Consider the following 26,840-nt stretch of genomic DNA (forward strand, 5'->3'; position numbering starts at 1 on the left):
CTTGGGGGTTTACTAAGTAGACACAATATTTTCACAGTGTCAGAATTTTCCTGGAAAAAAAAAAAAAAACACAGAAATGGTCACGCCTCTCTCTGCCATTCCGAAATGAACTATAACTAGAAAAGCACACAAACAGAATAAGCACTGATATCAGTAGCAAAATCTTTTTGGTTCAGGTAAAGTGCCTGCTGAGAATGAGGCAGCGGGGCTGGAGTTCAAAGAACAGCTCTCTAAACAAAAAGCCACCAAAGCAAGTCAGTAAAAAGTGCCAAATACAGGGTAGGACTTCAGTCTTTCTCCTCAAAACTTAGGTAATCAACTTCACTTTGAACTGCATACCTGAAGCTGAGTATCTTTTTTATCTGTGAGCCCTATGAAAGTCTCCTAAATTTTTAAATATAAATATTTTTTTCTGCCAAAAAGAATTCATTGGTTTCAACTGGAATTAGAGAAATGCAAATTCAAATCTGATTTAGATGAGAGAATTTTGCTCACATATTCGAAGGTGGTATATAATTGTCTACATTCTTTCTTCTAGAAAGTTGCTAGAAAGCAACTTCAGAATACATACCATCAGTGCTACTTTCTACCTCCTATTTCACAAAGCTTTTGGAGAATACCTGCTGGTGTTGGCATAGATCGTCAAAGACAGGTCATTATTTAGAGCCATGGCAATTAAATAACACTGCATATAATTTCTTGTACATAAGGAACTCTTGATCACAAGCCTGAGAGAATTAGTTTTCAATAGAACTACATATAATCAAAGAATTACTTTGGATAAAGCAGATGAAGGTTTACGGAAAAGAAAAAAATATATATTAGGAAAAGTCAAATAAATTCATTACTAAGCCAAAAAGATCAGTAATGAACTAATGAGAAGTTAGCTCTTTGAACTAACAAGACGTTATTAGTAGCAAGGTACTTATTTTTTTGAGCTCAAGGATGCATCTCAACAGCCTCACCAAGAGATGCCCGACAGTGTAGTTTAGAAAATCCATTATGCAGTCCTAATTACCTTCATTCCAATTAGCCACTTAGCTCATTCACATCCATAGTCCATTCTTGCACATTAAAAAAGAGGTGGTTATTTTGACCTAAGGGAGTTCTCCCTAATCTTACCCAACATGACCATTCTATATTTAAGTGAGAGTTTTGGTCAATTTTACAAGTATCTTGTACTTAGTTCAGTTACCAAACAGAGTTGTAAGATAGAGATGACATAAATTGAAACTAAATACAACATATAAGGATGTCAACTTTCTTACAGAGCACCCTAAAGCTTACAGAAATAATAAACATGCTGCTACTAATGATAAAATCATAGTAAAAAAAAAAAAAAAAGAGCATACTGGATCAACATCATAGGACTGTACTAGCCAAGACTAATTAACACCAAAGTAGTCAATGATAAAGCTTACGCTATAAATTAGCACCCTCAGAGCTATTTTGTCCAACATTCCTACCCCAAGTGAATCTGATCTTTCACATCCCTAATTATGCTGGCAAGTACTATCTTAAACACAGCTATTCTGCTTCTAAAATACAGTTCATACTTGGAACTCATACGTATCTACAGCATGTGGGTTACAACTGTGGTTACACCAACTTTGATGGGTTCATCAGTGCTACTGCACATATTTAGGAAAAGCTCTATTTTAAAATAAATGTCCTCTTCATTCTTTTTCTGTAAATTAAAAGCTTAAGTTCTGTAAATTAAAAGTCTTAAGTGTGCTACATTGCAGCACTTTGGCCTGTGATGGGCTTTGACCTGAAGCAAGTGAAAGTGCCATTTTCAAAACACAGCTTGAAGAAAGATCTTGACTTATGAAACAACATGTAATTGAGCATTAGTGCAATTCAGGCAGATAACTGGAGGAAAAATAACAGGTTGCTTTTTAATAAAAACCCTGAACATTTCAGTATACCTCCATATGTATTTGAAAAGATACTGCTCATGTCCCTATTAACTGGAAATGCGTAGGCCATAATTAGGCACTGAGACACTCAGCCTTCAAGCATTTTATCTTAACTTTGTAATATTAATTAGTACAAAACATATGCACTTGCTGAATAGAAGGGAAGAATGGCCTAGTTTGTAGCAGAAGGAGTTAGATGAGGAAAAATATCCAGAGTTAATTACATAACATTTCTTTGCCAAAGACAAAAAGTCAGAAATAGGTTGGTACACCAAAAAATGTGTGTTTTGGATAAACTGTATCTTGTCACTTATGCAAGATGGACAACAGTACTAAAATCAACACAGAAGGAGGCAAAGATAAGAATGTTCACTTAAACTAATAATCCTGCATGTAGAGTGTGGATGATGAATCACATTTTTTCTCACTCCAATTTCTGAAGTTCTGCATATGCTAGCCACTGATTTTGCTCAACACTAAAATATCAAATCAAGCCCTTTTAGAACAGACCACTTCCAAGCTCTCATAGACAGAGAAACAAGGAGCTGTTGGCATAAAATCCTACCTGCTCTTCTACTATATAGACAAGCCCTACTAACAAAATAAGTACCACTGACAGAACTAATAACTAGCTAGAACAGGCACACCTCTGCTATTTGCCTGCCACAAACTGTGAAAAGCTATTAGAATAATTAGGAATTTTCAGCAGCTACTTCTCTGTGTTCACTGAATTTTCTCACTCTTGCAACCAACCATTTCAGCAAAGAGATGATATTGGTTGCTAAAATGGCTTCATGCATGTGACAGAAAGATGTGTTTTTTTTCAATTTGTGCCCACTGTTTACTGTTGTAAATTTGCTAAATGTTAATTCTCAGTTCAAAACTAAGCAATTATCAGTTACAGACTGCAACTTTCTGAACACGTCCAAGAATTACAAAACAGTGATTTTCACAGAAACTTCATCCTTGTTCCCTAAAAGAGCTTCTGAACTGCATGTCTATCACAGCATCAAAGTAATTACAGATGATCTACTTATTTCATGCACACAGGAAAAGGCACAGTTTCTATCAGACCAAACTTTCCCTGCCAGAGACAAGTACAGAAACTTAGAAGTGATCTACAGCCTCTCACACTGACTGACCTAAAACCATGTTCTGTTTAGAGTCACATTTAGTTCAGGCTCTCCTGTGGGATTAAATAAGTACGAATTTACCATAATATACATACTGCGTTAATAATCTGTTTTATCTAACTTTGCATGCTTTAAAATGTGCACAATAAATTAGTATCTGGTACACTCAATTTCTCCTAAAAATGTGCTTTCAAGACAGCATAACAAAACAAATAAGTAGTTTGGGAGAAGATGCGCAACAAAATTCTTGCCTAAATGCATCTCCCCTCTTAGACCTCTATTCCGTAATAGAATTGTAATAACAGTAAGAGTCTTTCCTGTGGAATGATGCAATACTCACCCACATAAGGAATGCTTAAATAATGTTTTCACCATAAAATATTTCATCTGGAAGAAATACTCTACACTGTGCCAATATAACTATAAAATAGCTTAATTTCAAACTTTTCACTGGAACCTTTTTCCATTCAAATTTTCAGATAATTAAATCCTTTACACCAATTACTGATGAACAGATTCTGAAATAACAAAATCAGCAAGGTTTATTTGTAGTTGTATGCATTTATTTGAACCTCAGTATTTCAATCTCTTTGAACGAATGTAATTATTTTTAGCCATAATCATTGCAGTATGCCAACTATTTTTTCAGGAAGGAAAACGATTTAAATTCCCACCTAATGAAAGCATCTGGAGCATTTTATGGATGGCTTTGAAAATTCAAGAAATGAATGCAGACTCTGAAATGTCACACATTTGCTTCAAGTTTTCTTCTGCTCAAACACCAGGTACAAATGGCAAACTCCTCCGCGTTCCATCTCAGAAACAGATTCAAGAAATTTAATCTCTACTCTGGGCTACTACATCATGTTTTTTCCAGTTATCCCATGTCTTACATAACAATGTCTTAAACCTCCAAGAGTTACATTACTATGCAACATATACAACTGGTAGAGGAGGGGAAACCATTCCATTAAAATTTCTTATCAACAGAATTAGAAAAAAGTGCCCAAGAACAGTATCTTCAATGCTATTTTTACACGGTGTTCCTGAAAAGAAATATTTCACCTCATGCAGAAGGAACTGATGTCTTTTCTTTCAGGAGCAGTATCAAAAGAGAGAGGAAGATAACTCACGACATCAGAGAGAAAAATGCAAATGATGTCCCTTTTGACAAGAGCAACAACTTTAATTCGCAAACTCCACGAGCTTCTAAAGACAGTCATGACACAATTCCACAGGCTAATCTTTGTGCTTTAAACACTGCAAGCACAAAGCAGGCTTTGAGGAGAAAAATCAAAAACTGAACTATGGCACCAGAATGTGACCCAGCTCTAAAGTCAGTTTCTCTCATTTTGGATAATGAAAGATGTTGCAGAACAGGAACAAGCTTCTAAGACTGCACAACTTGGGGACATAAAAGTTTGAGTGCAATCAGGCTTAAAAAGCGTACTTCAATTTACTGCTTTTTATGTAGGGATCATACGTTATTTCTCTCTCAGATGTTTTGCTAAAAAATTTGCCTACATAATTCAACACCTGGACTGATAAGTATAAGCACTGAACACTGGAATTAACTACACAAGTCAGAGATACTTAACACGTGTCACCCCTGGAATGGAAAAACTGAGTCAGTGACAAAGCTGAAGGCAGAGGGTCTGCTAAAAGTGAGCATTCATGCTGCTGCCAGCACCACACAGGTTGAATTAAACTCAAACGTAAACAGTCACATTTTTTAAAAGATTCTGCTTGGTGGAATCTTCAGAGATCAAAACAGTTATAAATCAAGCAGATTTATTTAGTACATTGTGAAGTAATGGGCCTCCGCTTCTCAAAAGAAAATAAGACTTTTCTGAGCTGGCTGGGAAATCACACTTGTAAGGTTTAGAATATAGTTAAAATATTATTTAGAAGGATGAATAAAAATTAGCTCAGGAAAATAACAGTTCAAAGATTGTTTTGAAATCAAATTTAATTAGCTCAGACTGCAAATGCTGGAGATTATATATAACGGTGATTTTTTCCATCTCTTTTTAGTCCAAAAAAAATATAAAAAAATAAGTTTCAGAAAATACTTTGCAAAAAAAAAAAAAAAACCTAAAATGAAAATTAATATCCATAGATATTTTCCTGTGATGTGTCTTTCTCTGAACAACAGGGATTTTTAATGAGATACATCAATACCTCATTCTACTTCTGCTAACCCTACCAAAATTCCTGCTCCTCCATGTTTTAACGGAATTTTCACAGTAGAGTTTAATCTAATTTCAATTGCTATGCATCTCAGACTGTCTTGAGCTATGAACGTATCTCCATGCCCAGATGTTTCAAAACCTACTTAGATGAAAGCCCTAAATATTTGGAGACTTCACATTAGTGAGATGAAGATGCCACAAGATTTGATTCTGCTATCTCTAAATGTTAAAAAGTAAACAGCTCACAGCAACCAGAAGCAGAATGCACTCAGAGCTGGTTTGACCTTACTCTTGGGTGAAGAGAGACAACACATTTATTGGCTGTAAGTGAATTTTTTAGCTCGTCTCTTGGAGGCTGGTTGGTTTAGATGCTGCTCGCAAAGTCTGTAAGCTGCTTAGTATGAATGTGGATAAACAATATTTGCACACAAACACCGTAACTGAATAGACAACTTAAGGCAAAGGCTAAGCAACAGCCCATGGCCAACAAGGGCATGTGGGTATACTAGGAGCCATTCACTGACAACAAGGGAGCTTCCATTAGAATTTTCCTCTGCCATTTCTCCATAAAGATAGAAATATGTAAGAGAGAAAAATAATAATCATGTAGCAAAAAGAAATGCATACAGATCCATGTTGTGCTAGAAATCTCAGAAAGCAAGATTCAGCCTGGATATGAGACTGAAGAAAGTTAAAAAATCCTGTCACAACAGGACAAAATTTACAAATATTTGCTGAAAAACCAGCCCAGGGTGACAGGCCACAAGGGAATCACAATGATGCAGAGACAGAGTACAGAAAAAGAGCAGAGAAAGAAAGAAAAAAAGGTAATAGAAGAGAAATAATTGATGTTGGAAATACATTGAGATCTTCAACACTTTCAACAAAATTCCTTGCCAAATGTTTTTATGAAAACTGAGATATCACAATATAAGGCAGAAGTCCTGTCATGGATATAAGCTTAAAATATGGAATAGAGAGGACAGGACTGAATTATATTCTCAGAACAGTATCCACACAGAACAGGTGGGATCTGTTACAGAATCTACACTGTTCAACACATCCATAAATGAACCGTAAAAATGAGTAAGCAACAACATGAGTTTGCTGATAATATAAAGCTTGTTAAGGTACAGCTGACAAATTAAAGGTAGAAATGTCTCCAAAAAAGTTACAGTTTCATTTGACAACAATACAAAATAGGTGGTGGGAAAGATCTCAGAAGTAGCTTAAGCAGGTTTAGCATTGCCTATTGTTTTTATCAGTAATTCTGAGTAAACGATACTTACTTAAAATAAGCCATAGAAGTTACTGATTTCTGGATAATTTTATTCCAAATTCTTGATATGTATTACTTCTACCTTCCCAAACAATGCTAAAAATTCAAAAGTTCACTGACGCCTGAAGGCTGTGCATGGGCAGTAAAGTGCACTTTTCATTCTTGACTTTACAGGGCTTTTGCCACCAAGATTATTACTATCACATGGCAGTTTTTACACACTTCAGCACCCACTAAGTTCCATAATGGATGATTTTCATAAGATCAACCTGATTTAAGCAAAAAAAAAAAAAAAAAAAAAAAAAAAAAAAAAAAAAAAAAAAAGACCTGTGGCTCAGTAACTCAAACATGAATAGAAATCTCAAGTGCTGCTTTCAACCACTGTAAAGAAATGCCCAGAATTCAGCCTGGGACTGGATTTCTCAACTCCTGCTTGTAAGTAGAGGGGGAGGGTGAGAGAGGAAATTAACACTCCAATACAGACTTGATGGCCATTGCCTCCACTGTACAAATTTTAAGAGCTACCATACCTTGACAATTGCAGCAAAAAACACAGAATGGCGTCAGTTACAAACAATGTTTAGTTTTGGGGTTTAAATGACTGAAGAACTTCAAAAGCTTTCCTGGTCAAATCGAGTAATGAAAATCCTTATGCTACAGATTGTGTTGTGGGTTAATCCCCAGAAAGCAGACAAGCATCACACAGCTGTTCACTTGCTCCCCTCCAGGACCCAACCCTATGGGACATGGGAAGAGGAAAAGAAGAGTAAAAGGAAAAAAAAAAAAAAAAAAAGCTGTGGTTTGAGATAAAAATCCATAATAAGCAAAATAGCTTATAAGCTATAAATAAATAGCTTAATAAGCAAAAGACAAGTGAAAGAAAAGAGAAGCAAATGATGCAAAGGCAATTACTCACCATCTCCCATGGGTGGACAGATGTCCAGCCAGCTCCCAAGAGAAAGAAAGCTAACCTCCCCAAACTCCTTTCTCTCCCTTTTTACTGCTAATCATGAGATTAAGTGGCATGCAATACCTCTTTGGTTAGCTGGGGTCAGCTGTCCTGACTGTGTTCCTTCCCAGATTCCTGCATCCCCCTTGAGACTACTTGCTGGTGGGACACTGTGCAAACACTGTTCAGCAATAACTAAAACATGGGTGTGTTATCAGCATTGTTTTTGTCACAAATCTAAAACAGAACTATGTGAGCTGCTCTGAAGAAACTTAACTCCATCTCAACAAGACCAACTACACTGAGGAATTTATACAGTGGAAGTTTACATGGCAGAGTAAAAAATTCTGAAGCCTAATGGATATCTTTGCCATTGGATACAAGTAAACGAAGGGAGTAAAAATTACTGATCTTTGCCTGTAGAAAATGTGGAATTGTTCATCATGCTTGTTATATGATTAAATACAAAACCTGGAAGAGGACACAACTGTCAGAGAAGACGACTATGGTAAAATACTGAAACAGTATCAACATTAGTAGCTGAGCTAGCATTAACTCCATAAAATCCTATCTGTTTTATACTTCTGCTATAAAAACTAAAGTTTGCATTGATATAATAAGGCCTCTGGGAAACAACATAGTGACCTTCCAATAAAGTTGAAAAGCGTAAAGTTGAAAAAAAGTTTTTTTTATCAGGGAATGTAGAGATAGGACATTCAGAGAAATGGTGAGATCAAGTTGCCCAGAGAAGTTGTGGGTGCCCCATCCCTGAAGGCATTCAAGGCCGAGTTGGATGCCACCCTGGGCAGTCTGATTTAGTAGGTGACAACCCTGCCCACAGAAGGGGGTTTGAATGAGATGATCTTTAAGGTCCCTTTCAAACCAAGCCATTTGACAAAACTGGGGGAAAAAAAGTTATATGAAAAAATTCTGCCTTTTTTTTTTTTTCCTTAGAGAAGTACATACAAATACAAAAAACCATGAGGAAATGAAAACAATAGCAATCTTGTAACATTTTCAAAATGCCTCTTAAGCATACCTAACAATTTTAATACGCTTCTTTTTTTGTTTTGCTCTTCCATGTATTCAGAGCTAAAGCCAAAAAAAAGCAGATGTATTCATCTCTATCGATGAGTATTTTGGGTACCTGTTAAATGATGCCTTTGGGGGACAGCATGTAAGAAAGGTGAGAAAGAATAATTTTTTATGCTCTTGGTCTGATGCCCAGCTTACTCCAGGAGTAAAAATATAAGCACCTTTTTAAGCTAGGAATTGCAGCACTGTTCACAAACAAATACAGTGGACGTCACATGTTTTTATTAAGCAAGTTAGCAATGGAAAAAATAAGTTAAAAGCAGTTTGTTTGCAAACAAAGCTTTATGTCAATAATCTTTCTTTTTAAATGTTTATATGTTTCCAATAAGAGATAGTAGGTCAACATCAAAGTTTTCTTAATATGGAATGTCAGATAACAGATAACTAATAACAGATTCGAAGATCAAACTCAGATTTGATATTCCTAATATTTGTTTTTGCAAATGGTTCCAATTCAGTGTTTATTCCCTAACACATTGAAGTGTCTAACGTAATTAAACCACACAAAATAGCAAGTTAGAAAAGTGTATATCTCCCTTCCCAAGAGAACTCACCATTTCCCCTTTCGAATGCATTTGTTCCCCAAAATTCTACTACATGTTTTTAAACTATTTTAGAATAGTATTATTTTATACAATTAAAATCTCCACAAAAAGAAACAATCAAGAGCCATTACTGACTAACATCCCAGAATGGTTGAAATGGGCTACAAAATCAATGAAGTTTAAAGACCATTTTTATGAAGGCTAGACTTTCAAGCAGAAGTGCCCTAATCACTTTGGCTGACGTGGTGATGCCCAATTAAAAGTTCAGTAGTGAAATGAGTCTAAAAGGGTCATGTGCAAAAGGCACAGAACACTGATCTTGTCATATTCTATGCAGCTTGTTAAAATCTCAGAAGCTGTAAGAGCAGAGATAAATTAAGTAAGTTTCCAGTCTCTCCCTGATAAAAGCCCAGACAATTATGAAATGAAAACCCAAAAGATTACCAATTATTTTTACAAAAAACCCTACTTCTTCAGATTGGGAATTTAGTACTGCACTGCAAAGTTAGCTTATGGAAATGCTTTGAGTGCCTTTAATAAAGTTGCGCAGTTGTATTAAATCCATTAATTTATTACCTATTTTTGCTGGGGGAGGATGAAGACTTAAGGAGAAACAAGGAAAAGAAAGTGAGAAAAATGACAGAGAAAGGTAGTAAGAGAAGCTGAGCAAGCAAATGTAAGAGCACCTATGCACCAATTCAAGGTGGATAGACTTCTTAATATCCTAAAAATCACAATGACAATTTGTTAACCAATATGACCATGCACCAGGCTTCAAGTACCTACTAAAATCAGCAGCATTCAGTTCTGGTTCCTGCAATAGTACACACAGGAACATTTAAAGCAAAGGTAAGACTTCCAGGCTTTGTGTTAAATAATTTAACACAAGTGTTTATATTCTTTCCTGACTCAAAGTATTTATTTAGAACTACATAACCTTCTGTCTTGCAAGCATTAAATTTGTAACTAATTTTCTGTAAATATATATAAATATTTCACTGACAAAAACAAATTTTCATCTAATGTAAAAAAAATATAGAAATGTGATAATATACAGCCGTTACAAATAGTAAGTCTACATTCTAAAACTGTGCTATTTCTGGGAGTTCTTTTAAATTTGTTTTAATGTGAGCAAGCTTGACAAAAAATTTCTGATGATCAACAAAATTGACCAATGTTTCCAATCATACTTTGGAACGAAGTATGATTGGAATCAGACTTTGTGATCGAAGTCCACTCAGATTTACACACCTTCACACCGCAAAATAGAAGAATGAATGCTGGAGAAAAAAGAAGCAAAGACTTCAAGCTGGGTCAGAAAGTTATCTGTACATTTTCATGTGTGTAAAAATACTGATGGAGTGCAATGATTCTCAACTATGTATTATCTTTTTCATCAAAGCAAATGAATCCTTTTCAAAAAATCTCCACTGAACTAAAGAATTCTGATTTGAAGATAAGTTAAATGTTACAGACATTAATTGTTTCGGTGTGATCCATTCCCAAGGTAAATGGATAGTTCTATGTATGATTTCTTGAGTATCACCTTAATACAGCTCCACTGAATAGGTCTGTATCTTCTACTCACTGAAATTCCCATCAAGAGTTACCTAAAGTTTTATTTAAAAGTCTGTTTGAAAACTTTTTCATCATATCAGTTATACCTCCTGCAAAATACGGAGTCATGACTAATCTCAGGTTGTAGTACATAATAATTAATTATGAAGGGTCAAATAGTGCCTAGTGTCCGTAAATATCAATCAGTATTGCTGAATGACTTCCTTGGCCTTTGTATTATTAAGCTTATAAATTTTAGTGGGGTTATTCACATGGACAGTTCCAATCTGGATTTGGTTTCCCTCTCTGTCCCACACACTTAACAATGTAGATCACTCTGGCACTTTAGTTCATCACTCAGTTGCCCCATTTTCCTTAACGAAAGAATGAACAGTCTGCAAGATCATGCTACTTAAGAGCTCAGTTTCTGGTTCTTGAAAATAAGGACTTCTATGAATAGATTTAAGTTTTAATATCCATTACAACCTATTATGTCATTGCAACTGATAGGTAGAAAGACAGAAGTGCTATCATGAAAAGAGGGAGATCTCCAGGCAGCATTCCAATTGTTCTAATTAGATTACAATCGTGATCAAATTCTATATTGACTGTGAAATAAAATAAGAACTATAAAGGGGCTACATAGGACACGGTTGAGTGAGTTATCAGCAACTTGCTGGCGATTTTTACTTCATTTGCCCTTCAGGTTCATTACTTCACTTCCAGTTGCCAAAGCATCTTCTGCTATGACATTTGGATGGTCTCATTTGTTTTTGTGCTTCCTGTTTTGGGAACCACAGCCTTAACGCCTACATATAATACTGTTCTTAAGGGATCTTTTTTGCCTTTTCAGTTTTACCAAACTAGACCAAAAAAAACCCCACATTTTGCAAGTGAAGTGCTTCCTCAGTTACCAAGCACACTGTGGAGGGACCTCTCATTTTCAGAAGTCTTCAACAAACACTGCAAAGACCACAACAAATGTGCAGTATGTTTGCAAAAGAAATTACTCACACTTCAGTTTATTTTGGTTTGAAACAACTTCATAACAACTATTCTATTACACCATTTGTCTTTCCGTAGGGTGTGGACTGTAATTTTTCTGGCTATCTCAGTGAATAGTTTCTTTGCCTTAATCAAACAGCTATTTCAGAAACAAAAGTATGTGAGGCCACCTTACCTATTCCAAGCAAGTCTTAGCATGTATCCGCTATATTGACAAGATATTCCATCAGTGCCTCTCTGAAGATTACTTAAAATTAGCACAGTGCTATAATCAACTTTCACATTTTTAAAGCTCTCTGCAGCTTCCTGTGTGCATCCATGCACATAATTTTTTCCAGATTATATTTTTCTTTTATTCTGTGTGAAAAGTAACATATTACTGCAATTTTTAGACCAAAACTCTTATTTATTGTAACCTTAATAATTGTAAAAATTGTAAAAATTTCTATACGAAAAAAGGCTGCTCATCCGTTTGTTTTTTGACACAAAGATCAGTGTGTTGACTATTTTCTGCTATTCAGTCATGAGATTATTACTTGAATAGTAGTATATGGATGAACTAGTATTTTTAAAAATTTAACTGACACACTTGAATATAAAATCATTAGCCACATACTATATTGTAAAATATATATATAGAATAATATAATGCACTTAAGCTTTTGTGATATCAAGGCTCCATTTCTATATGATTCCATTGTTCAGAACACAGAACTATCACATACAGTTGAGGTTCCCCCTCTGAAATCTTGCAGTTTGGATGACATAAATCAGACATGGATACAATATTGTGACATTACCTACTGTATTCTTTGGTTCATTAGAATTCTTCTAAGTAAAACTGTGTTTACTCAAGACTAATTTGGCTTCTTTTTATAGTTTTCCCTCCTAGTTTGCAGAATAAATGTTTCGCATTAGATTGGACTGCTATTACAAAAGAAAATTCTGATATGATATATCAACGATACCATTCCAACCAACGTCATTTTCAGTCTAAGGTACTTGTACTAAACTCACTCGGAGCTTTGTCAACCATGTTACTACCACAGACTACTAATATCTTCTATTAAAACTGGATTTGTCTCTCTGTTTTTAACTCACTTGGTTTATCAGCTATTTCCTTTAACTCAAGTGAAAAATCCTCAAAAATATACTCTATGAGTTCAGAATGCAATTTTCTGTGAATATTGATTTCTACCTCTACCTTCTTGAATTTTCCTGACTAATTGCTTGGAGTACAAAATATTCATACAATTATTAAATATCTTTTTCTAAATATCAAATAACCACTGCATTTAACAAATGAAAATGAAGACACACTTTATCTTAGGCCATTCTATTACTTACAATATTGTCAAAAATGTACTCCTTGGTACCAAAAGCATTTCACTTCCACTTCCAAAACATTATATATATAAAAATATATAAAATGTATCTATCAATCTCAAAAGGATATATATATATATCTCAGAAAGGATTTACTTCAACAAATCTACTTTTCTAATGTAGAGATTAATCAGTGCCCTTATATTCTTTTATTTCTCTCATATCAACATGTCATCACACCTATTTATATATATACCTTACAAATGTAAAATAATTTCACCTCAGTATTTCAATAGTAATATGTCTCAATAAATTATTTGTCCATTAAGCTTTACTCATATTTAAGAACTAGTAAAAGAGCATATTAACTGTTCATGTAGTGAAGATACAGTGATGAAATAGCCTGTCAGCTAGAGGGAAGCTCCATGAAGAAATCTGTCATCATTCTTATTCCAAATCCATACTTCGCAGGGACTTCCAGATAGTGGATACTGACAGAAATTGCAACAACAGCCCAAGCATCCTGCATTACAGTAGCTGGTGCTTTTTGTGGTTCCACTTTCTATGGACTCCCCATCATTTCAATATTAAATTCACTGTTCCATTCTCAAGCATGCAACTCCTGTAAGTGTGACAGCAGACACTCTAGCTAGCAAGCAGTGAACAGATACCATATCTAAAAGGACAGATATTTGCGATTACAAGTTTGCTGGAGAGTCAAATTCTTACCAAAATGTGACATGCCTTAACTTTCACTTCAGTAAAAGCAAAGAGAGGACTGACCTATTACCTAATGGGTTGCACTTGAAGTAAAATACTTCAGTGACTTCTCAAATCATGCTCTGAAGTACAATTTATAGTCTTTGCAAGCAGGACACGTTTTAAAGCAGGCATGTACAACCTTCAGCCCCCAGGCAACAAGTGACCCTGGAGAGCTAGTAATGTGACCACATAAGATCATAAAATTTTAACATTTAATGTGATTTTTAGTGATATTTTTCATGACTCAACTGCATGTAGCTCAAGCCCAGACTGTATAGGTGAATACAGAATGCTGTGTAGGGGAGAGCAAAGTGAAGTGCTAATACTGCCTCTAACAATTGCCGCACATGCCTAGTTGAATTGAAACTCACACATACCGCACATTACATGTGTTTTTGCTCTTTCATAAGTAAAACAGAGTGATTGCCAATAATGATATTTCGGCCTACTTACACAAGTGGATGCTTATGAAGACACATGCTTTTTTATTAAATAGACATGTAAGTTTTATTATTTAATTATTAAACTTGCGCTTGTGTTATTTAATAAAGTAATATAATAAATTAACACAGAATTAACAGAATTAACACAGGAGAAGTAGCCAGAATACCTGTGATGCTTACAAATATTGTAATCTTCTACTTCACAAAAAGCTCAAAAATGGATAAAAATAATTTGTGATATGTCTTTTTGGTGGACTTGATTGCTCATTTAAATGAGCTAAACATATATCTGGGTGGCCTGGTCTAGCGGGTAGCAACCCTGTCTATGGCAGGGGGTTGGAAATAAATCATCTTCAAAGTCCCTTCCAACCTAAGTCATTCTATAATGCTATGGTTATAAAAGATTTTCCATTCAATCAGCTTTATTAACTGCTGTTATGTGCTTACATGCATTTGGTCCATCTGCATATAAAACATAATACACTCCATTAAGTTTAAGAGGAAAGAAGTACACTTACACTCAAGTCAATTTTGTAATGTTAAATTATGACCACAATAAAGTGCTTTTTTGACCTCTTAAAGCTACATTTCAACAGTTATTCAAATGACTTTTGTCATAGGAAGACAGAATTCACCCTGGAAAAACTGAATTTTGAGAGCACCAGAAAGAAGTCTGAAAATAGATGTATGCTCTTTAATGTTAACCAAACAAGAAAGGAACTACTACCATGTTATAACATCAGTCCCATACAAAATATTTATGTTGGCACCATAAGTCTGTAAAAGCATAAATCAATAGATATTGATACACATAACTCTTAATAAAGCCAATAGAATTTGGGGGAAAATCTTGCTAGATACAGTTTTGTCAGGTATACCTATAGAGAACTTTTGTCAATCAGAACTTTCGTCATATACAAAATCAAAAACCTTCTCAAAAAAAAAAAAAAAATCAGGTAAGACTACATTTATCCTTCTATACTAAAACTTCCATTGAACATCTGACTTATTTCCTTGTTTGTTGTTGACTAAGTTGTAAAAATCTCTACATAAGCAGCAAAAAGCGTATCTACGCTGGATGTAAGGCGGTCTACCTTTCTGGTTGGCAGAATGCATTTCTCAGTCTAAATGGTTTACTTCAAATAGTTTCTATGAGTACAAAAGATGCTGGATGCCATTTATTTTTGCCTGCAGCTGAAGAAACTGGCTGTTATTGGAGGCATGGATAGTGTTTGTCTCACCACCTCTTTGCTGTGCCCTTATTGTCACCTGAATTCCACACACTGTCTTGATGGGGAGAGTAAAATTCATTGGAATCACTGATTAAAAATGCTTTCACTACTTTTTACAGACTTCAAAGCAGAAAAGGGAAAAGAAAAAAGAGCTGTGACGTTTTCACGTTTTTTTTTTAAAGTGTTTGCCATTTGTTCTTCTCTAATCAAAATGCGAACATTTTTGCCTATAACTACAGGTCTTTCTCAATTTTGATCAAGAACAGGCAAGAATCTTTCCTATAAATCTTTTCATGTCCTAATTAATCCCCTTTGATTTTGGTTTAGATGAAGATTCTATCATTAATCATATAAATTACAAAAGTAGATACTTTGCAGGAGGAAAAAGATTTACATACCTTACATTGGACAAGGAGACCATAAACCAAAATATTTTTCCTTTTCACCTCCCTTGCAAATTTCTTCATTCTAGTTAGTTCTTCCAAATCAATGCTGAAAGAAGTATTTTCTAAACTATTCAAGTGAGCCTGCAAAAGAACAAATAAAAAAAAAATTACACTTTTTTGAAGTGTGTTATTTTAGACCAGCTGTTTTTAATATCTCATACCATTGTTAGACACATACAAGAACACAGGCAAAGACCAGGTTTCTCTTAGTTAGATTCTATTCAGGTTGAGTTCCATCATTCACATACTTGCTGACAAGTATTTCTTGTCAAAGAACCATGAGATCAATATGCCAGAACAAAGCAGAACACAACGTTGTCATTAAATGATAACTAAATTAGAAAACAAACATTCATTTCTAAGTTCTAACCTAACTTTTACAGATTTTCACTGTCAGGATAATGGAGAAATAAAGCTGTTTTTCTCAAGCATCTTAAAGGTCTTCCAAATGGAATTCCATTCTTCAAAGGTTTATCCCAAACTTACTAATTTCTCAGTGTAGCATATTTGTTGCCTAAATTGGATTCGCTTCAATAAAACACTTCATGTTTAAAAAAACAGAAATTACTTCAAAATAAAATATGACTATCCTGAACTCCTGGACAGGAAAAGGCAGGTCTCATACCCAGTGGGAAAGCTGCACAAACAGTGTGCATCTTACAGAACCTAAGCTGGGAGGTAACAACTAACTAGCTTAGGGCTCTCTCAACCATTTTCCAAGACTTAAGAATTCCCACAGCTTGATCAGTTTACTTCACAAAGTTCCTGATAACTACAGAAATCAAAATTAAGGATAATAATTTGTACATGTAAAATGTAAGCATCTCTTAACAGTAGAAACCTTTTCCATTAAAATAACAAAATATATTTTCTGGCTGAATAGTTCTGTCCATATAAAGCTTATCTTTAAGTAATACAGAGAGGAAGAAACAGAGGTAGCTTGAAAGAGCTGTGATTGCAAAACATACTTCAAGTTCCCTTTGTACCTTAATGTTCAATTTATCCTGACAGATAATATGCGTTTACTCATTTTCTCTTCCTACATTTTTAAAAAAGCTGTTTATTATGCACGTGGTCACGAGCAGTAAAGCTGTTCTCTTCTATTACACAGGCAGAGATTAATTTCCAAACACTCATAATTTTGTTAAGGTTACTTATTACCAAAAAAACAAAGCTTAGTATTGCTCCTCTATGGATACATACAAGAAAATTTTAAGCCTGTTTTTTTTGAGACATCATGACCTAACTCGTCAAGATTTACTTTTATGCCCAAATGCTAGCAACTAAGAGCTGAAGCACTAGAATTCCTTTATTTCTGCACTACCACAACCATAATAACATCACATCTATTCAGTTACATACTTGCATCTACAAATGTGAGCATAAATTATTAAGAAAAGTAATATCAGTTTAAGAATGCTATTATGATGGATATAGCAAAGTTGGATTGGATATTGGTGTGATGCAAACAAGGAGGTGAAGTAACTGCATAAAATTTATCATCCACTTCCTATTTCTCCTTTGATCACATACAATAGTCCAGTTGTTGCTCCAGCTTACTGATGCCACAAAAAGCTCCCTTAAGAACCAGTACAAAGGACAGACTTTGCAATCAATGGAAAGGAGGGAATATGGACAGAAGTCGATATTATATCCAGTGCAAGATCATTGTTATGCTGGTTAAACAGATAATTTAACACAGTAGTACCACTTGTCATTTTTTACATCCAAAAAAATCAAACACTAGAAGGAAAAATTAAACTGGCACTCAATTATCAGAATGTTAGAAAAAGGTTACAAGTATTCTGAAATCAAAAACAGACAAGAACTTTCTGATTATTGATAACTCCAAACTGTTCTTCAGGCTGTAAACAAAATGTTAGTGATTACAAGAACAGAATGGAAGCAGTTAGCTGCTTTCTTTGTTTATCTTTTCAATCCTTCACCAAAAGGAATAGTTTTACTTTTGAGAGTAGATGAGAACAGTGCTTCCTGTACAGACAGTACCTAAAACATATACATAACAATGTCATTAAATTGCTTAAACTTCTGAGTCATTTTGTCTGAGAAACATTTATGTGCCCTTCTGCAACAAAAGAGAAGTGACCCGTAAGTCACTAACAGTACATTCAGGTTCTATATTAAATGATGTATGTGACAAAAAATAAAGTTGAGAATCCCACTTACAAGCCTTATTGAAGAGGACACCCAGCTTTAATTAAAGACTGCTGAAAGAAGTTTCTATCTCCCAGACATAACATCGGTAATGAGTTTTAGGGATCAGAAGTTTAAAGGACTTAAATAGTTCCTGGTGATTAATATGAGACAATGATTTGCTTAGCTAATATTTTAGTTTTTTAAAGCATACTTTCTAGTCCACCTTCAATCTTTTCTTTCAAAAAGATAGTACATAATTGTACAAAATGGGAAAGTGTAGCACAAAATGTCTTTTTATAGTTATGATACTTCATTGTTAAGAGCTTATATTTACAAATACACATATCTGTGTTTTAAATGTTACGAACTGCTTCCACCTAGTTGTAAGACTTTTCTCCCACTGTCCAGTTTTGGGAAATTTCAAGTACTTGTTAAGAACAATTGAATAATTATATAATCTGGACAACAGCAAAGGAACAAAATACATCATTTCCCCTCGTAGAATCATAGAATCATTAAGGTTGGAAAAGACTACTAAGACCATCTAGTCCAACCATCAACCCATCACCACCTTGTCCCCAAGTCTACACTTTTCTTGAACACCTCCAGGGATGGTGACTTGAGGCTATCCTAAAAGGTGTTCACTGAAGTAAGTTGTGCATGCAGCAGACTGCTCAAACAAGTACACTTTCATTCAAAATGGTGCTGGATACTACAATGACTTTGAGATCTACTACTTTAGTACCTGAGGTTCACAGTGAGTGTGTGTTACCATTATTTACAACCATATCTACTTCTCATGAAGTATTACGCCCAGAATATTATAGCTGCAATCATTTAAATAAAGTTCCCACATTCTATGCTTCACAGGAAAAAAAAAAAAAAAAAACAGACTTAATTAAAGGTCCAGGGTAGAGACTAGCTACGAGTTTGACAGAAAATAATCATGTTTTTAGCACTGGAGCATTACTCAACTTTGATGAACGTAAGAAAGGACCTATTAGTGCAGGTTCAGAGGAGAGTCACAAAGATGATTAGGGAGCTGAAGCATCTCTTCCATGAACACAAGTATACAGACTTGGGGTTGTTCAGCCTGGATAAGAGAAGCTTTAGAATACATAAAGAGGGCCTACAAGATGGAGATAAACTCTTTATCAGGGTGTGTAGTGATGAGACATAAGTAATGGTTTAAAACTAAAAGAAGGGAGGTTTAGATTAGATATTAGGAAGAAATTCTTTGCTTGTAGAGTGATGAGCCACTGGAACAGGTTGCCCAGAGAAGTCATGGATGCCCCAGCACTGGAGGTGTTAAAGGCCAAGTTGGATGGGCAGTCTGATACGGTGGTTGGCAACCCTGCCCATGAAAAGGAGGTTGGAACCAGATAATTTTTAAGGTCCCTTCCAGGCCAAACCAACCTATGATTCTATCATTCTAATTGATTAACAATTCTAACTTTAACTGCACACCCTCAAAATTTAACAGAGAAATGTTTGTTGACATTCTTGATGAAGGGCTAATGAAAACATTCTCAGTCCAGTACATTCTGCATACCTACTAGACCTGTAAATGAGCAAAATAATTGAAGGCATGTCACTGAAAATTTAGTAAAATTAAAGATCCACCCTGAACTTCCTCAGAAAAAAAGGTCAGGGAAAAAAAAAAGGAAGAAGCATAGAAATAAGTTCTGAATTTTAAAGTCCATGGTGTCATAGTATTTCAGTACATAAGATAACACAGTCGATGATATCAGTTTTTTCATTTGGAAAATACTTGATCTTCATTATTTCTCATTTATTTATTGGTCCAGTAATAAGGTTTCAGAAAAAAAAAAATCAGAAGTGAACTCTCAGTTTTGGCTCAAGATCACTAGACTATGCACTTCAGAAACCATTAAGGCTCCATGTAAAATTACTTGTCTGTTTTTCAAGGCTATTGTATAGGAATTAGAATATAAAGTCACAACAGATTATTGTACAGTGTTGCTGGATAATGTAATAAATACAGTCTAGAGGCACACTCCCTGGTGAGTTATGGCATTAATGATGCTCATTCAACCCAATGTTTCTTATCTCTATTTATTAAGCCAGAAAATATAACGACAGAATTGTAACTCGTTAGGCTGTGCAGAGACTTGAGTCTCCATTTTACCAGACTAAGTAAAATAAAAGTCATGTACACCTTCAGCGGTCGTCTATGTGAAATGTAAAAATTATTCTGGCAACAATATTCAAAGAATTTCAGCCAATATACTTCAAAACTTTTGCCACATACTAGAATATATGCTTCAATCTTACAGCATTTTGATAAGTATGTTACTTAAACTCCTATGTACTTCATAGTTCATTTTTAATACTTGATACAGAAAAGCAATAATAAGTTTTAAAATGTTTAAGAAACTACATAACATAGAAAAATAAAGCCACTCAATTTTCTTTCTATTGTGCGTTCTAGCAGATGACATCATTTGCAGCATCCCCAGAAGAGATGGAGCACAACAGAACAGCAGGAGTTAGCAAGTCAATATGAACAGCCATAACAGATCTTTTACAGAACTGTATAATAGTTTACCTTTTGCTTGTGTTGTTTTTTTTCTGCCAGAATGTACTACTTCTGCTGAAGTGCAAATGACACTTTTCACAGTTTAATTTACAGTTCAAATTTTAAATATTATTCAGACACAGCAGTGTCTCTCAAAATAGCCTAAACAGAGAGCAACTGTTAAAAAACACTTCCTTAGATACTTTCCACAAGAAATTATAGGAGTTACGTACCGAAATAAGAACAACTGGATGTAAGAGAGGAATATTTGATTCTTCTAACATATTCACTAGCTGCTGGATTTCTTCAGTGGCATACTTTTTATCCTAAATAAACAAAAATGTTTAGAATTACTGAAAATATCAAAGAATTATTTCATTCAAATGGAATTCAAAGGTCCATTATTTACCAAAAAAGATACATAGCTTTTTGTTTGTTTTATATATTTTAATGCCTTAAACAGATAAATTACAATTGTTTGAAAAAATTGGAGACTAAGATTATGTTTAAGAAATAGATGCAACAAGCTTCAGGATCTTGACTGAACTGTATCTGAGTTCCACTGAAACATTTCTGTTTCCATACAAGGGTTCAAAGCACTTATTTTGACCACACTGGTAATGCACAGTTAGATGACTACACACATGAGATATTCTTCATGACACAATTCACTTCACTATAATCTCTATGAAAGGAAATTTTAAACCACTTTCAGTTGCATCTCTGTTGTTTACGGACAGTTTAAGAATATACTGAGGGAAGTACAAAACCCAGAGAGAAAGAATGGAACAGTAGGTCAACAGTTGATTTTAATATGTATCAGAAAAAACAAAGATCAGTACAGATACATCAAGAGGTTAGAAAAAATGTATTATTCAAATATAATTCTTATTTACTATTACTAGTTAGCTTAAGTGCAAACAGTAAAAGCATATATCCTTCCTACTTACATTTATGCAAACAAAATTGTAGCACTGTCCTGAAAAGATGTTCTGTAGATGGCTATTGCCTTTGCTTAGAGATACGGATACAGCTTCAACCTGATTAAAAAATACATATTATTACTTCATGAACTAGACTTACACCTGTGAAAGTTTCTACAGTCATCAAAGAGGCTGTTAATTTAAATGGCGTAAAACTGGCAAATATTATTTCCAATATAGGAATTAAATACTCGAATTTTTAGATAACTCAACAGTGAAGCACAGAGTCCAACACCCTGCAGAAGTTTTTGAAAATTCTTCCTGAAATGTGCTGCTAGAGGGAACCACTCCAAAATCAGCCCTGAAAGTATCATATACACTACAGTGTATATGATATATACATATACTGCCTGGATTAGGATGTTTAACTGTTACCAGAGATGAAAGGCTGGTAATACAGTCAAGACAACCAAATTATTTTAGATCTCTGATTCTGAACAAATTTTTATAAAGTTCAATAGATACATATATATTGTCTTCATGCAACTAAAATGAAATAAATGATTAAGTACATATGAATGAACTGTTGCACAGGTATATTAGAATTTTGTTTACAAGAATCATTCAGAAATCTCCTGAAAAGTATTTCTGTTATAAATAATCACAAACATATATTTTGTAACACCAACTAAGAAACTGAACTTCTGCTGAAGTAAAATCAGAAATTCCAGATGTCTTCACAACCTTCTACTTAATGAAATGAATAGGAACATACTCTGCAAGACTTTTCAGAAGGTAAAAGGAACATGACCCAAAGAAATAGTCCTACTTTTCCCCTAACGTAGCAGAATGTACAATGCTTAAGCATTCCAGAGCATTCAAAAAATAATTAAGTGCATCACTTTTCAGTTAACCTGAACAATTGGATAAAGCCGTACACCAAGCTTTTGTTTTACAGCTATATTATTCAGGAAAGGTACCAGGTACCAAGACAAACATATATGAACAGTGTATACATATACATACATCTCCTATTGGTGGGTTTTCCAACTGAAGAACTTCTCAAATCTTTGTAAATGTATAAGGCCTGTTAGCTTCAAAAAGGACCCTTCCTCCACATGAGATGCCAAATTGTGCCCCTTCCCTTGTATGATTGCATTGAAACTATGCATGTGTTCTCAAATGAGCACAGGCTCACACAGCACACATACTACTCTAGTAACATGCAAACAAGAACATAAGCAGCTATATGCATGTTTGAGGAGCAAATCCTCATTTTACATATCACTGCACACATGTAATTTTTTTGGTAAACTAAGCAAATTCCAAACTAGTAAAGTCAGTTTGAATTCTATGAACCAAACAACCAATGCCTCTTTATATCATCATTTTTTACTTCATTCTATTAGAATACTAGAAAAAAAAATAGTTGAACATGCCATTCTGCAAACACACGTGCAACTACTACTATTTCTCAGATCATTTCCCAACATGGGCGTGCTTTTTCTTCTTCCAGTGCTGTGTAGAATCAGTATTTTTCATGCAGTGTTTTTAAAGACTCACAGATCATTTCTGTCTTTTCTAGTTTTATCCCAGGTTTCTTATTTAATGTTTTCAAGCTATAGAAGACATTTTATTAATGATGATAACCCATGCTTTTATTCATCTCATTCAAATAACATAAATATCATTAAGCAACAACTTGATCCCTGATAAAATGATTCTCTAAATTGATATCCAAGGTTTTTCAGCCACTTTGCCCCAGGCCTATAGTGAGGAATGGGGATTCTGTAACCAAAATGCAGCACTCAGCACTTGGTCTTGTTAAAACTCGTACAACTGAAATGAGCCCATTGATCCAGCCTATCCAGATCCCTCTGTAGGGCCTTCATATCCTCAGGCAGATCAACACTTCCTCTGAATATAGTGTGTTACCGCCAGCAACCAGCACCTACTACAACAGTAGCGTCATCTACATAAAGGATATTAAACAGGGTCACCCCCAGTACTGACCCCTGAGGAATCCCACTAGCAACTGGTCGTCAGTTGAATTTAACATCATTCACCACCACTCTCTGGGACCGGCCCTCCAGTCAGTTCTTAACAAAGACAATACACATCCAAGCCATGGGCTGCCAGCTTCTCTATGAGAACACTGTCAGAGACAGTAACAAAGGCTTTACTAAAGTCTGGGTAGATTACATCCATAGTCTTTGCCCCATTTACTAGGCAGGCACGTCACCTGGTCATAGAAGGCAATTAGGTTGGTCAAGCAGGACCTGTCTTTCATGAATGCATACTGGCTAGACCTGATCCCTTGGTCATCCCGTGCATGCTACATTACTAGTCCAGATGATTGAGGGGAGGTTATTCTGCTTCCCACCCCCAGACTTCCAGCTCAGGGGGTTGAGTAACCTGAGGACAACTGGCCTGACTATTAAAGACAGAAGCAAAGAAGGCATTGAGAACCTCAGCCTTTTCCTTGTCCTCAGTGGTAACACTCCCCACTGCAAGGCAGGAGATTCTCTGTGGCCCACCTGTTGTTCTTCATTTAATTGTAATGACCCTTCTTAAAAGACCATAAACTCACTTTTTTTCTCCAAGTTGCAGCAAAAGCTCCCTGCTTAGCTGGCCTATCTTCTTCTCTGCCAGCTCATCTTCCAACACAGGGGGCAGCCTGTTGCCTGTTCCTGAGCCTTTAAGATTTCCTTCTTGATCAATGTCCAGCTTTCCTGGACTCCTATGCCCTTCAGGACCGACTTCCAAGGGATTCTCTCAACCAACAATCTAAACAGTCTGAAGTCTGTCCTCCAGAAGTCCAGGGTAGCAGTTTTGCTGACCCCACTCCGGACTTCTCCAAGGGAAGAAAACTCAATCATTTCATGGTCATTATGACCAAGAAAATTTCTGATCACTCTGACCATTCTTTCTCTGTTTGCAAACAACAGACCTAATGAGATGCTTACCCTGGTAGGCTCTCTTACTAGCTGTCAGGAAGTTATCTTTCACACACTCCAGGAACCTCCTAGACTGCGTCCTCTCAGTTGTACCAGCAGTTGTCAGGTAGGTTGGAGTTCCTGCCAGAATAACCAGGGCTACTGACCAAGTGAATTCTGCAAGCTGCCTATAGAATGGTTTTTGTCTGTTTCTTCATCCTGCTTGAGCAATCTGTAACAGACTTTCAACAGGATGTTAGCCTCACTGGCCTTCCCTGATCCTCTCCAATAACAACTCGATATTATCATTCCCAGTATTGAGCTCTACAGAGTCAAAAAACTCTCCCTAACACAGAGAGTCACCCCGCCACCTCTCCTTCCTTGTCTAAAGTGCTAGACATCATCACTTAGACTGATTTAATAGAGTCATCAAAAAAGATTCAGTCTCATATCAGTAGGAATCCTTTCACTTTCTTCTTTCATTACCTTGTTTGTGGTAATTTTATGTATGGTTTATTCAAATGTCCCGTAGGATCAGATGCTTGACCCACCCAACCGCTAGTCGTTTCTGCAATGAAAAGATCCAAAGATGTTGCAGATTTTAATTAATTCTGACACAAATGTGACTTGAAGTTATTAAATTTGGCTTCATAAAGGTGATTGTTCAAACAAGTTCTTTCTTTTTCTTACTGGCATGGAAGTGCTTCTTATGGCATTTTTGTGTTTAAAAGCAAAAGACAGATACATAAAAGTGTGTGTGCTTAAGTCAATGTTTAAAGATTAGATTTTTTTCTTAACATGGGAAAGTGATGTCTTCCTACCAATTGCAGAATAGCTTAAAGAGAGAAAAAGAGGAAAACTAGTAATGGATGTAGTATCAATGAAGCAGAAAAAGACTTCTGCTCTGTCACATAGCTACTCAGACAAGAAAAAAAAAGTTATTCAACTCAATTAACGTTTTACATTTTAAAACATGGATATGCAATTGATAAAAACAGTGATGTTCCGTAATAAATACAATTGCTTCCAAATAAAAGCTGAAAGTGCAATGTTAAGTTTCATTTCAAAATGTAGATCAGCCAGTTCCATATACAGTAACACCCCATATTAACTGAGCACAAAAAGCAGATCAACAGACACGAACAAAATACATTATAAAACTACAATTACGCAAATTGGGTAACCTATACTCTTGAACAGTCATTCCTGCTCTGTTCCGCTGTGTAAAAGAAAGCTGTGATCTCATCATATAATACATAATTAAGAATTACTCTATTATCAGTCAAGATATCTCCAATTACCAAATGTTAATCATATTTGGGAAATGAAAATATGTGATAGTTCCATTAGTGGAAATAATGAACAAGGAAAAGATAGTTAAATGTCAGTGGAAAAGTCCATCAATATTCAGCAGTGCGTGAGAGAAATGCACCTCCATATCTCTCTGCCAAAAGGCTGACTTTACATTCACAGTTATGCAGCTTGTTCCTTAATTGGTTTAGACTTTAATTCAGACTTCAAAGTAACAGAAGCATTTCTTCTGTAACGTATTTGTAACAATTTGGGCTCACTGAATTCATAAAATCTAAAGAACATGGCCTCTCTGCAGTCTGGATGCAGTCTCTTCTCTAGTCTAAATATGCTTTAAAAAGCATCCGTAAGATCCCTCTCTACAGCATAATTAGGCAGGAGATGATTCTTGGTAACTTCCACATCTAGTGTTAGTCCTTTTTATTAAATACTCAAGTGATGCGGGAGGTCTCAGAGTCTGTATTCAGAATTTAGATAATTTGTTATGAGTTGTGAGAACTAGAAAATATACTTACTTTTATTTGGCTTCTTAGACACTCATGAAGGAGAAAACCTACTTGCACAACAGCTTCCTTCACATCAGTAATAATACAAATCTGTTGCGATAAGCTGTCTGCAACCAAGAAAAAAAAGCACATCTATGTCACGCAAAAAAGAAATCAATTACTTATCAGTTAAACATTACCTTCAATACATATACTGCTGTCTCCTGGTAGAATCTTTTCAACAGCTGTAAATTTAATTTTAGGACCTATTTCAAGGTAGAATTAACATAAACACACAATTAATATATATCTCAAACTTAAAATTCATTTTACATTTTGTGATTTTTTTTACCATTTGAAAATATCACATTTAAATTACAGATTTCTGTGAAAGGATATTTGCTCAGATCCACATTACTGCCATTAGATGACCACCCATTAGATGACCACCAAGAAAATAACTTTTTGAAATGTTTATGCTGCCTATCAATTCAATGCCACTGAGTGTAGCATTAGCACCTTTGCCAAGAAGTTGCTATTAAAAAATAAACAAAAAAAAGTCCAGCAGACACCACACAGAATAAATCTTTGTCTGCGGTAGTCGTT

General features: G+C 35.2%; 1 protein-coding gene across 7 annotated transcripts in view; it reads right to left on the reverse strand.

Annotated features, from left to right (window-relative positions):
• Positions 1-26,840, reverse strand: part of ISPD (isoprenoid synthase domain containing) — a 112,216-nt gene that overhangs the window by 31,137 nt on the left and 54,239 nt on the right. For all 7 annotated transcript variants that reach the window (XM_040695713.2, XM_004939331.5, XM_046929476.1 and 4 more), the window contains exons 6-9: positions 26,265-26,362; positions 21,530-21,619; positions 20,813-20,905; positions 15,836-15,964 (exon numbers count right to left, since the gene is read on the reverse strand). In XM_040695713.2, coding sequence (XP_040551647.2) covers positions 15,836-15,964; positions 20,813-20,905; positions 21,530-21,619; positions 26,265-26,362 — 410 coding nt within the window. The remainder of the gene's footprint in view (positions 1-15,835; positions 15,965-20,812; positions 20,906-21,529; positions 21,620-26,264; positions 26,363-26,840) is intronic.

Source organism: Gallus gallus, chromosome 2 (assembly GCF_016699485.2).
Source record: "Gallus gallus isolate bGalGal1 chromosome 2, bGalGal1.mat.broiler.GRCg7b, whole genome shotgun sequence".
Taxonomy (NCBI): Eukaryota; Metazoa; Chordata; class Aves; order Galliformes; family Phasianidae; genus Gallus; species Gallus gallus.